Genomic DNA, 14191 nt, shown 5'->3' with positions numbered 1-14191 from the left:
TGCTTGTTTTGAGAGAGAGAGAGAAACAGACAGACAGACAGACAGACAGAGACAGACAGACAGAGAGGAGAGAGAGATTGTTTGGTCTTTTTGAGACAGGGTTTCACTATGCAGTTTAGGCTGGCCTTGAACTCACATTATAATCCAGCCTGGCCTTGAACTCAGAATGATTGCCCTGCCTCCACCTCCTGAGTGCTGGGATTACAGCTGTGCACCACTATGCCTGGCCTTTTTTGTATTTCTTTAATGAAAAAATACTATAGATATTTTGCTGCACTGAAGAGAATGAACAACTCATGTCTTTTTTCATAAGAATTTAAAGAAGTAGCAAAAACTGCGTAAACTGTTATTTTCTACATCTCTATCTTCAGTGTGCTATAATTCTGCACTAAAGTTAAAAATTTCTTCTCAGTTAAAAATTTCATGAAGTAACACGGAACATTTAGTCTTTTGGTTTAAATATTAAGTCAGTTTTTCTTAACTTCTATTGTTACCCCTAATATAAACATTAAGAAATGAAAATAGTAACATTTTATAAATCATAGTATGTAATGATTTCAGTTTAATATGTTTTGGCTTATAGTTAGTGACACTTTATTTTCAAGTTGTTGATTATTGGGTCTTTTTAATTTATTTATTTATTTATTTATTGGTGGAACCAGGGATTGAACTCAGACCCTTGTGCTTACCAGGGAAGTGCATATTACACTGAGCCATCTCCCCGGCCCCTGGGTCTTTTTAATATTCTGACTTTCTAATTTCTAATTTGGAAAGAGAGAACATAATGCATGGAAGCTAGAAATAAACATGCATTTATAAAGAAAATTTATCCTGAGAGTTACATGGAGTCCATTATTAAACTGTTTAGCATTTCTTCTTTACACACATATATTTTCTAGCAACTTGTAAATTACCCATAAATACTTAACAATTGACCTCTATCCCAAGGACTTAGCATACTTTATGTGTATGAGTTACAATTTCAAATTGATCTGTGACCCAAAGTTACCCTCAAACTGGAAAGATTGCATGTAGTAGGAAAATACACACAAGGAAATACAACAGGCTGCCAGAAGGAAGCAAGCAAGCAAAAAAGAACACCAAAGACCTGCTCTTTTGTATCTAAGCCAGAGTCTTCTCTGTGGCTCAGCTTACTTCTGGATTTATTTTATTGGAGACTATATGAACAATTACTCTGTTAATTACCTAGGACATGGCTCATATACTAAGAAAACAATGCTTAATGTGATTATAACACACAGGGACTACAATTTTCATTCAGAAATATTAAGATGCCTCGTATAGAACTATAAACCATGAAATAATGGCAGTAATGAAGAAAGTTGCTAAGAGTCATTTGAGCTAATTTATATCAACTATTGTATGACATTAACTTCCATGAACAAAAAACCATAAGCCAGGAACTAAGTGATTTTCTTTAGGTAGACTTGACAGGAAAGGTGAGCTACAGATGCAAAGCTAGGTTTATAATAAGCAGTTCTTTGACTGAAGAGCTCTCTAGCATGTTTGTCAAAGGAGTACTAAGAAATAAATAACAGTCACAAAGTAAAAACTGATGAAATTCTGAAGCTTTTCTAAAGCCTGGTATGATGTTATAGAGCCCACAGTCAGCTCCAGAGGATCATGACTTACTGTTATTTAACTGGTTCATGATTTCAATGGATATAACTTTCTATATGAAAATTTATTTCAGATACAAGGGAAAACCCCCAAAACTGAAAGATAATTAAGCATTGATTTTGGTACATGCTGGAGTGTTTTAATGCCATATATGTTTTACCTAATATGTTTTTCTCAAACTTTTCATCTTTTAAAGACTAAATGTGAGGGACGAATAATCGCACAGCAGCCATTTTCTCAAGTACTTCATATGTTTTCGTTCAGCGTGAAATCTGATTAAGATAATCAGGGTTGTGAGTGCTACTGGTAACCACACAGAAGTAAATTTCCTGTTTGGAAAAATAATATTAGGCCTCAAGTTATCTAATTTCTTTTACACGTACAATGTCCGATGTCTATCAAAGAGAACCAGGTTGAAATTCAAGATAATTTGATATGACCAGAAGATAATAGACGCAGATACTCAAGAGATCTAATTAAACAGTTACAAAATCTTTAAAATCATGTACCAATTATTTTTGAGGGTATCATCGACAAGATTGAGAATTGTGACAGAGATCTATAAACTATAAAAATAAAAAGCTAGAACAAAAAACAAATTAAATTAAGAAAGTAGTTAATGAATCAAGTGATAGATTATATAGCTAGAGAAAGAATTACAAAAAAAGAAATTTTGGTTTAAAAGTAAATATCCAAAATGAAGAACCAATATCAAAGGTAAATAATGAGGATAAGCAGGATATATATATATATATATGCATATATTTGCCTGAAGTCCCACTAAGAAAAGCAAGAGAATGTTAGAAGCAATAATAAAAGATACAATAGGAATTTTCACAAAATTTTGAAAGATAGCAAGACAATTTAAGAAGCTATAAATAGGACAGGCCAAATAGCTCAGCAGATTAAAGAGCCTATTAGAACCTGTCCTAAATACAAAAAAAAAAAAAAAAAAAAGGAAAGAAAAGAAAATAAACTATAAATAATACAAACTGGGATAAATACAAAGAAAACTACATGTGAGAAATCTTTTTTATAAATCAAAAATGAAAATAAAATATTACAGTAAGTCAGAGGAAAATAAAAGATTGCTTATAAAAGATTATTTTCTGACTTGTGAACAAAAAACAAAGAAATGAAACATGGTAATAATTTAAATTGTTTGTGGGTGAAAGTGTGGATTACCAGTTTATAATTTTATTCCTAGGAAGTATACTTCAGAAATAAAGGTGAAACGAACTTATTTTAGACAAAAACGGAACAAAAAAACTTGGCTAAAATCATTATTAAAGAATACCCTATATGAGATCTCACAGAGGCACAAAGGAATGGAAAATACATATGATTATGCAACTTTTTTTGTTTTGTTTTGTTTTTACTAATTTGTATTCTCCTAAAGAAAAAGGAAATTCAGGTAATCAATATCAAGGGAATCATTGAGATAAAAAATTAAAATAGCTTTCTTTAAAGAGTACAATGATTATTACAGAAGGATTTAAATTACATAAAATTAAATATCTAACAGCAGCACATAATGTAGCAGGGGTATATAAGTAGTTGAGATGTGGCAGTACCCTCACCTTTCCCAGAAAGGGACAAAAGTTCTAACTGGATAGTGCTTTGATTAGGTCATTGATGTTGGGTCCTTATCAGCACTAGCCAATGAAAATGGTCTGAAGGAACAAAAACATAACAAGTTAATGGGAAGAGATCAATGCAATGACAAGAATAAGCAACTGTAAAAAAGGAAAGCAATGAGAGGGGAAATGAAATAGAGCACAGGAAGGACACAGCAAATGACTGTGCTTGCACTCAAATGAACTGTATCACTAATAACATTAACAATAAGTTAATGGGATACTTCACTGAAAACAAAAACATAACAAGACTGAGTGATAAAACAAGATTGCTCATCTCTGGTTTGCAAGAGATGTATTGAAAATTGTAAACATACAGAAAATTATCAAGTAGAAAAAAGGAAAATGATAAGCTATGCAGATACTAATTAATGGGAAATTTGTTTTATAGATGCTTAGTATCAGTCAAAGTAGCATTAAAGGCAAAAAACTGGAGGGATGTTTTACTACCATAACTTTTCCATTTACCAGGAAGTTACAACAATTCTACATTTATAGCTAATGAAGTAATTTTCTTTTTAATTTTTATTTATTTATTTATGTGTGTGTGTGTGTGTGTGTGTGTGCGTGTGTGTGTGTGTGTGTGTGGCCAGCTCAGCCCCCCAGGGGGCGGGGCTGACTGGCATGTGGTGCTGGGGGATTGAACCGTGGTCCCTGTGTTTTGCTAAGCTTGTCCTAAGTAGGTGATTTAGACCACTGAGCCATCTCACCAGCCCCATAATGAAGTAATTTTCAAACTTTTAAAATGATTATCCTGCCTTTTTAGATTTTTTAGCCACATGTTACCAAAGAAATTTTTTTCTTTTGGTCCTGGGGATTGAACTCAGGACCTTGTGCTTGTTAGGAAGGTGTTTATACCTCTGAGCTATATCTACAGCCCCTCCCAAAGAATTTATTTTTTCATAATTTTGTTGAGAAACAAATAGCAATGAGATAATTTCAAATCAAATTGGTAGGACAGTTTCAATAATTAACCTTTGTCAGTGCAGCCATGTGGATGAGTCACCACCATTGCTTGGCCAATGTGCTCTCTGTGAATGCCCAAGAGAATGTTTTCTCTCCATGTGACTCTCCTTAGGCACACTCTGCACCATCGATCACTTTCTTCTTTGGCCCCATAATCTCCTTGATCAGAAAATTTGGGACACTACTGAGTTACATGATGTAACAGTGCAAGTTCTCAAATGTCCTGAGTCTTAATTGACCTTGGAAGGCTAGGGCCAAAAAGTTGGCTTTCCTTGCAGCCCTCCTTTTTCTCTAATTTGGTCTGCAAACTTAGGTTGTTAACCATCTAGAAGATAAGCTTATTGTTATTACCATACAACTTAGGCTGTTAAGCTTAACCTTACTATCTGTCTGAATATCAAACATCTTAGGCATGATATGGAACAGGTATTTTTCATCAAGTATTGATATGTTGAACTTTAAGTCCCTACAGAACATGATAAAAAAATTTAAAAATTAGAATATATTTTAAAAATAGACATAAAGAATTATATACTTTTATGTTTACATATAAGTCCAAAAATCTCACCATATACAACCTTGAAGCAGGACAGTCCCACAATATTCCTTTTCCTGTCTTTTGTGTTCATTCACCACCCCCTTCTTTTTGAACAGTCATCTACCCAAGAGACAGCACAGCAGCAACTGGCATGTCATGACAAGCAGCCCGTATTCAGAAGACCAGAATGACAGGCACTCCAACCATGAAACTACTATTACAGATTACCATCTGCAGTGCAGTTGCTTAGTTCAATATCACCTGTACTGAATATCTGTAAGTCTACTGAAACTCTTGGAGGACCATCAGTTTTCCAAAAGCCAATTATTACACCTACTATGAAGACAAATCTACCAGAACAACATCAAAATGTTAGTTAGAATTGTATATTCAACTCTGATCTGTGAAAATTACAATGTTATATTGAGTGACATATTGAATGATGGAAAATTAAGAGAAAAACCAAACGAGCCTTGAATCATAAAAAAGTTTTTAACATACTTATTTTCATAGATAATAAAATAAAATGTTAGTAAGAATACAGAAGAGTTAAATGACACATTCATGTATTTTCTTGTTGACATAGAGGGTTATGCTTAACCCTGGTATAATATGTTGATTTTATGGAATGTAGAACATTTACAAAAATTATACATACAAGTGTTAAATTTTAAAAATCTAAGTATTATAGAGTATAATATGTTAGCACAGATTAATTATGCCAAGAAATAATGACAAGATAAATAAAAAATTCCAATACATTTATAAATTAATAAGTACATTCCGAAATAGCCTGTAAGTTGAAAAACAAATTACAATTTACATTGTTTTAAGTAATTGATAATGAAAACACTGAATTTTAAAACATATACGCAGTTAAAGCTATTAAAGAGAAATTTAGTGCTTTTAGTGTGTATATTCAGGCTGAAATATACACTCAAGCAGAAAGATGGAAAGTTTGAGAACAGCCTTGACCACTTAGTGAGACTCTCTCAAATTAAAAAATAAAAAGGGATATATCTCAGTGGGTTTCAGTCTCAGCACTAAAACTAGGGCTACAGATTCCACTTGACTTAGCTATTCCTCTTCTTGGTATCTTTCCCCCAAATTAAAAGCATTATCCAATATATGCGATATGTGCTCTCATGTCCATAGTAGCAGTTTTTTTTTTCTTTTTCTTTCCTTTTTTTGGTGGAACTGGGGATTGAACTCAGGCCCTTGCACTTGCCAGGCAAGCGCTTCTTCTACTGAGCCATTTCCCTGGCCCCGCAGCACAGTTTCAATAGCTAAATCTTGGAGCAACTCAAATGCTCATCAACCAATGAATGGATAAAAAGGATGTGGATTTTTTTCATACAGTGAAGTACTACTCAGCCACAAAGAAAGATAGACCTGAATCAATTGTAGCTAGATGGATGAATCATACAAGTGAAATAAATTGGACATATATATGTAAATATCACACTGTTTCTTTGATATGAGAAACTGACAATGTAAATAAGAACCAAAATGTATAGCAGATATTATGAAATAGGAAGAAATCATTCAAAAGGCAAGGGAACTTGAGGGGGAGAAAAAATGAGGGAAAAAAGCATTAAATTGAAACAAAACTTTGTAAACAAGGAAGAGAAAAGAGGTTGAAGATGGGAGAGGAAAATGGGGGGAAAAGAGAAACTGAAATACATCATGTAGAAGTACAAATTCCCTGTGATGAACGTGATCATTACGTATGTATAAATTGTACCAATAAATTTAATTTTAGAAAAGAAAAAGGAGAAAGACAGGAAAAATAACAAACTCCCAAAACGTTTAGAAACATAACCAAAAGTAACACTAACACTAGAAAATCTGAACAGCCGAAAAGAAATACATTGAGTTAAAACCATAACTAGTAACTTGCCCACAATATATTCCAGCCAGTAAGTATTTACTTATACATTTTAGTATATGAGGAAGGAAGAACAACAGGAGTTATATAAACTCTTTCAGAAAAAAACCTACAGTAATATTTTCTAGTTGCATAAGGTTAGTATAACCTTGAGCAATGATTACAAGGAAGAATAATTTTAGCACAATTGTTTTCATCAGCATAGTTTCAAAATTCTAAAAATTATTAGCAATCCAGGAGCTGATAATAAGGACCTCTGAAAAAGAGCATAATATATTCTGACCAAGTTAGCTTTATTCCAAGACTTTAAGTTTGGGCCCAAATGCAATAATAAAGATAGAAATAAGAAATATAAATTACTAAATATTTAAAATGATTAATAGCTTAAAATTTCCAAATTAAAGTGAAAACCAGATTGAAATTAGTCTTTCATTTAATTTAAAAAGCAAGAACACTAATCTTGAAAACAAGAGTATATGCTATGTTTCCATCACACATAGAAAACAACTTTTTTCTTAGATTTAATGGCCTTTTCTAAATTGAGGCATTCTTTAAGACCTCCACACTAGTGTGGCATCTCCTTTCATAAGAATGCTTTCTACACTTTTGTGAATGACTGAGCTCTTTCATCTGAATGGGCACAGCTGGCTTGTAGCATAATGAGAAGGGGAAATGAAGGTCTTTTTCTTTTCCTCTTGGAAAACCAAAAAATGTATAAATCATATTTAGACTACGTAATCTTAATTGCTTGCATAACAGCACAATGTGTACCTCTTACTGCAAATAATATTTTGTACTGTTTGCATGTAACTTATATTGTCCCATAATTTTATTTAAGTTTACTGATGTTGTATTATCCTTTTAAATACTTGTTGGAAAAATGCAAATTTTGCATGTTTAATTAATTTGAAGAATTTAAATTGGAGAATTCTAAAATATAAAATTGAGCGAAAATGTCCAAAAGAATAAAATATATACAACAAAACATGAGTGCAATATGGTGAAAAATCTCAAAGAGGCAGGCATACTACAGACTAAAAGTCTTTCTTAGACATCTACCCAAGCTGAAGGAACTTTGGGCTTGACAAAGACCCTCATCATATATTTGAGGAAAGTGATGCCCAGAGGTCTGATTGGTCCAAAATTACTCAACAGTAAGGGAGGACTGTATGTTTTCTCTTGCTCATGTCCTAGAACATTCTTTTCCCAACAGTGTCAAAGGCATATGGAAGAAATTCAATAAAAACAGAAGAAGCTAATAAAGGAATGCAAAAGCAGAGCAGGACCATTTCTTCTTCTATGCCCTAATTTTCTCTCAACTTAAAATATCATGTAATGAATCTGTAGTAGAACAATTGTAGGATTCTAAAGCATATACATAAAAAATAAGACTTGTCTCTATCCCATACCCCAAGTTCTCCCAGAGGATCTGTTAGTATGTTTTAATTTAAATTTCTGGAAATTTTCTATGTGAATGAATGCATACACAGATTTACACAAATATTATTGCACCATTTTCTCAATATATCTGAAAAACCATTTAAGATACTTTATATGTATATTTATGACATTTTAAAAAGTAACTGTATGATATATTATTACATGGATTTAAAATACATTTAACAATTTATCTGTTATTGCATTCAGACAGTTTCTCATTTCTATATTACAAAGAATGCTAAAATAAACAATTATACATGTTCTTAGACTAAGATTTGCTAGAGCAAATGTTTATGTAAAACATTCTCCATTGGAGTCTTCACATATCAAGTTTTGACCAATTCAGGCATACAGGGGACTCCTATATCTACACCTGAACCCATGGAAATATATTCCTCATAACAGTCCTACAATGAACTCTGCTTTCTATGCCAGGGGAAAAGAAGATTACAAGAGTTTAAAACTCTTAAGTATTGTTCAGTACATTTGTCATGAATACACCCTGTTTTTTTATAAAGTCCTTTTCTGTCTATTTGAAGCAATAGGTAGGTAATGATACCATTTCTCTCATAGAAAGGTTATTTTATGCATTTTTATTTATCTGTTAAGTATGATACCGTGAAACATAGAAGATACAACTAAAAGGTCTGAACAGGAATTTTAATGAAAAATCTCTGAGTTCACCAAGTATGATAAGGGGAAAAATAAAACAAATATTATTCTAAATTTTACACAAAGAGCACTCACCAGAACTTCATTATCAACCTTATTTTTTAAAAATCTTCCCCTTGCAGATGAAAAGGGGTAGGAGAAAGAGAAAAAAGAGAAGGGAAGGGCATTGGGTATTATCTTTCTACTTCTACACTGTATAAAATCGCCATAGAGTATTTAGAATTTCCCATTGTTAAATAGATTTCTTCTAATTTTTAAAAAATCTTTTACTTATTTATTTGGTACAGGGTCTCACCATGCAGCTCAGACTTATAATCATCTTCATGCCTCAGCCTCTCCGGTGCTGGGATTACAGGCATGCACCACCATGCCCAGTTTAGATTTCTGAGGTTCTGTCATATTGCTTTAGGTTTACCAAAATTTAAAAAAAATGCTCCATATTCTCCTTGTTTGAACTATTAATTGTCAGCTCTCGTTCACAGGAAGTAATACCAGCTGGGACTCCTTGAGCCATATAGTACTTGCTAGTGCCTGGAGGAGGGCGACTGGAATCATCAAGCCCATCACTGGGATAAGATAGCAACCCCGTGTGAAGGGTACCGGGGCCTAGAGAAGCTACTTAGTAGACAGCCAATTCACCAGGGAGTATTCTGAGTCCCCTAACTTATGGATGCACAATCTCAAAAGAAACCATAATTGGGGATGAGGAGTTTATCAAATGAAGTCATATAAGAAATCTAGGTCAGTGACTGGTATTTAGGAAAAAAGACATTTATCTTGGAACATTAAAGCCCCCCACTACTGGGAACACAAAGCCTATCCCTTTGTCATCTCAAGCAGTGCTATAGTCAGAGTGACACCAACACTGCAAGAGAGAAAGAGGAAGAAGAGAAATAACCTTCTCAAGATTTCCTTGAAAATTCATCTGGGAAAAATATTCCCGAATTCAGTTTTGGTTTTGTTTTTCTTTGAGAGCGAGACTATCTTGGAGGTGAATTTATGGGAATTTAGATAACTGAGTGATGGCAAATTCTAAAGTGAAGCAATAGTTATAAGGGATGGGAGAGTTGGAAGAACAAAGATCAACACACACTCGTTTAATGTTCATCTTGTCAAGGGAAATTACACACTTTAGAAAGGCCAACACATCTACCACCCTTATTTGTAAAGATGAGGAAACTAAGACCTCTAGGGCTGAAGAAATGTACCTTAATGCATACAAGTAAGATCTGGAAGTTCTCAGCTCATTTTAGAAGCTTTCTGGTGCGTAGAGTGTTTCCTATCTTGTTGACACCCACTGCCCATCTCTTCTATGAACCTTCCTTGCTTATTTCAAATACCTGCCGGGACCTGAGATGGGTCTCAGTGTTTTAAAGGGCTCCCACTTGCTATAATTCTAAGAGTTCTCCATTTAGGAATGATGAGGACAATTACACAGACAGATTTACTGTCTCAGGTGGGTAGAGTAAGCTCAATCATGGCAAAAAGTTGAGCTTTCTTCTATGTTCTACTTTTTAAAATACTACAGTTGTGCATGTGATTTCAAAAGAACAATAATGTCTTCCATGGATAATAAAGATATTGTAATAAAATGAATACCTACTTATACACAAAATTTCATTTTTGGTATTATAACTTGCACAGAGCTCTGTCTCATTTTTCCTCCCTCTCATCACCTTCCAAACTTCATCTATTCCTTTATCTCTCTGCACCAGCTCGGTCAGAGTAGGGTTTTGCTGAAGGTGAGAATCATTGCTCACCTATCTTGGTCTCCACGTCCCCTCAGTAGACATAGTCCCTGACATGTTAGAGGCGTGCAGCCATGCTTTTGGAGTAAAAGTTTGATAGTTTCACATTTATATATGAGCCATTTTTTAAAAACTTCATACTTAGTATAAAAATGCTAGAAATTTATATAAAGGGATATTAGAAATAAACAAATACACCAAGTTCCTTTTATAGATGAAGAGACTGAGGTCAGGAGTAAGTATGTCGCCTCGCATCACCCAGCCTGCCAGAGGGTGGCCACCCAGGTCCCCTCTCTGTCACTACCGCTTTCAGTTCACTCCATGTCTCCTTCCCTAAGTGTGAATGAAATCTCTTAAATCTATGTGATTTTTAGGAAAGAAGAAAATTGTAAATGCAAAGTGAGTTGCACCACCTAGAATACCTGTTAGGTTCTATACTTAGATGTTCCCAAGTCTATTCTGATTCTTAAATTTGAGAGCCGTCTTTAATATAATGAAGCCCTTTCAGTCATGCCTGGGATTAGCTTACCACTTAATAAATTCCTTCCAACACTATGTTCTGTGAGTCAACAAGCAGCTTCCCCTGTGATTTGAGCCCAGCTAACAACAAATTAGACTTTGGAAGAATAATTACTGGGCCGAGGCATTTTCCAGGTGGTACATTCCCATTTTGAGGAAACTTGCTAATTTTACTATTGCGTTTAAGAGATCCTTTTTTGCTGAAAAGAACCAAAGTAGGTGTTGGGAATGCTCACCTCTCTATCACTGATGGTTGATTTCTAGATTATATTTTTGGCTGGAATAATAGCAAAAACACTCTTCAAATAGTGTTAAAATGCTATGTCTGAAAATTATTTAGATAATTTACAGTATATGATGAGTAGCAAATTTTCAGCAAATATTTTAACTACTTTTTTCTCAAGTACCAACAATGGTCACTTTGTGCTCGACACCACATAAGGCATGAAAAGGTGCCCTGGTGTAATTGTTTTCTTAAGTTCACATCTGTTCCTAACACATCTTGGGTTTTTCCACCCTTGTCCTGAGTAACTTGATTTCAACAGTTCTCCCAGCTGATTTGCTGAGGTATAGTGACCACTGAGGGTGTCACACGCTGTTCAACTAAGCGAGCCCTCCGAAATCAAGACAGCTCAGCGTAGGTAAAAGTTCTCATGAAGAGGATACAGGTTTTGGAGTTGTAACTAGCTAGCCTTAGAGTTCTGCTCGACACCACAGAAAGTGACTTCAATTTCCCAGAGAAAACGTCAATCAAGACTTAACTACTGACACCCTCTTTGTTTCACCAGCCAGTAATAAAAGATAAAGCAGAGGAAATGGAGGAGCTACAGTTATGCATCTGCACCACACAAAGTCCTTGTTTTCTCACTAGGCACTGCAGAAACACGATTGTCCATTCACAGCACATCTTCTCCATTTCAGAACTAATGTTTTTGCAGTTCTTAACTTGGTATGTTACAGTCTTACGCTGTTAATCTTGTTAACCCTTTGAAATGCAGGATGCGTTTGATAATATGCTAATAGTACTCAGAAAACAACCCCACTTTATAGATTTCTTGTGTCTGGTGTTGAGAAGAGAAACTTTAAGAAAATTAAGTAAGAAATTTGTGAACTAAACGTAATGGTTTCCAATAGTCATATTCAAAATTGCATAACTTTGGAAAAGGTAATAAGGAACTCGATGTTAACTATACATTTCTTGAATTCCTTTCACAAAAACTGACTTGGTGGACCGGGGTGATTTTTCACAAGGAATCCCTTGAACACACAATAATGTACCACTGAAAACATCAGCCCTGTGTCTTGTGGTCTTCCTGCAGCACTGAGTGTGTTTACTGTATATGAATGCATATGCATACTTTCTCTGTCATTGCAATGGTCTCTCTGGCCAGATCACAATAACAGAATTTTTAGATGATTAATTAGTCCCTAGGCTCAATCACTTATATCCCTAATTAAATATCTGACTCTGCCTTCAACTGTAGTCGGAAAAGATAATTAGCACATTTTGCAGCGGTAATAAAGTTTTATTTTCCTTTAGAAATAAGATCTAAATCACTGGTCATGCAGTTCAGAATCTACATCTCTCCTGTTGATTTCTCAATTCAAAACATTTTAAAATAAAATGCAACAAAGCAATACAGTGAATTTTTTCTCATGATTATATTTTTTTGGACAGCTTTGATCAATATTTCTACCTTCAATCCCACTATCAGCTGCTTTCTCTCTTCCTACTGATTTCTTCCTCTGAAGTGAGCTATCAACCAACATGACAAACTCAGAGGAAAAAAAAAATACCCAAACTGATTTGCTTCTTCCTTATCCTATAACCATCACCAAACATTTCGCTAACATTTTCCTACCCTGTCCCATGAAAAATAAAGATTGACCAACTCTAAGTTTCACATTGGAGAAGAAATATTGCATTCATTTAAAAAAATAAAAAGCCCTCCTCAGGGGGTGCTCCAAGTGCAGTGAAAATGTCAGAGTCTCATTACATGGACAGGAATAAAACCCTGGTGTTCACAAACAGTTAATTCAGGGTAAGTGATAATGTTTAGTTAGTTCACCCAGAAAAAGGAAGGAAATTCAAAAGCTGGTTGCTGTAGGAACAATTACAGACAAATATATTCGTGCACATATATATGCATATGTACAGGTTCATTTAAAATAAAATTCCTACCATCTCTCTGTGGCTTTCAAGAAACATGAGCTTGCCGCTTAAATTTTTTTGTACATACCTCAACCATTAAACAAGACATTTAACCATAGTGGCAGTTCTGTGACCTTTGAATGCCGTGAAATCTCTGAGCGGTGCTGCTTGTTCATGAAGACTTGTGCTGCAGAATCCAGCAACTTCATCCAGGATTAAAAATACAATTAATTAAAAAAAAGAAAGAAAGAAAGGGGGGGGAGGGAGAAAAAGGAAGAAGCACGAAAGCACACGGAGAGATCAAGAAGGAGGAGAATAGAAAGAGAGATTCTCTCTGGGTGAAGACACCACTTTTCTCCCAGACGAGAGCTGGGACAGAGCCGAGCCTGCTGCAGTGCCCAGAGGACGGCTCGCTGAGTGAGCAGGCAGCCGGCCTGTGAGGCTGGGAGGTGCTGTCAGTTGCCACAGGCAAGGGAAAGCAGAGACCAATCGGCTGCGGCGCTGCCAGCTTGCTGGAGTGGAGCCTTTTCTGTTTATGTTTCATTTCAAGAGTGACGTCAAAGGGTTTAGTTTTCCTCTGCATGTGCTATTAATTTTAAAGTACTGTACTACGGGAAGATTGTGTGTGTGCCTAGGATTAGCCAGGATGCCCCACTCTCAGACAAGCCCAAGAGACTGTTCCTATATTCAGGAATACATCTAAAAATTCTAAAATACCTTGTGGTTATGTGTATCAGAATTTTAAAAATTAAGCCAAGAACCCTGAGTTTAGCAACAAATATTAGCAGCAAGATTTATATTTTTTCCATGTCTGAGTACACATGCCCACTTCACAACTGTTGCTTATTATTAAACCTATTTATTTTAACCCATACCAAAAATTGAGTTGTTAATTAATCTTGATAGCCATAGATACAGAATTGTGCAAACGAGCTGATAAACCATTTGCAGGCAGAAATAAAATTCAGGTATCAGTTGCTGCTAGTGGTT

The 14191-nt window shown here is 34.8% G+C and overlaps 1 protein-coding gene across 1 annotated transcript in view; it reads right to left on the bottom strand.

Annotated features, from left to right (window-relative positions):
- Pde7b (phosphodiesterase 7B) overlaps window positions 1-13681 on the bottom strand; it is a 346847-nt gene extending 333166 nt beyond the window's left edge. The window contains exon 1 of the mRNA XM_012514082.2: window positions 13290-13681. Within this exon, the coding sequence (XP_012369536.1) occupies window positions 13290-13310 (21 nt within the window). The 5' untranslated portion in view covers window positions 13311-13681. The remainder of the gene's footprint in view (window positions 1-13289) is intronic.
- Window positions 13682-14191: the final 510 nt, after the last annotated feature.

This window comes from Octodon degus, unplaced genomic scaffold (assembly GCF_000260255.1).
Source record: "Octodon degus isolate 3935 unplaced genomic scaffold, OctDeg1.0 scaffold00024, whole genome shotgun sequence".
NCBI classification, from domain to species: domain Eukaryota; kingdom Metazoa; phylum Chordata; class Mammalia; order Rodentia; family Octodontidae; genus Octodon; species Octodon degus.
This window is presented reverse-complemented; position numbering and strand designations above follow the sequence as displayed.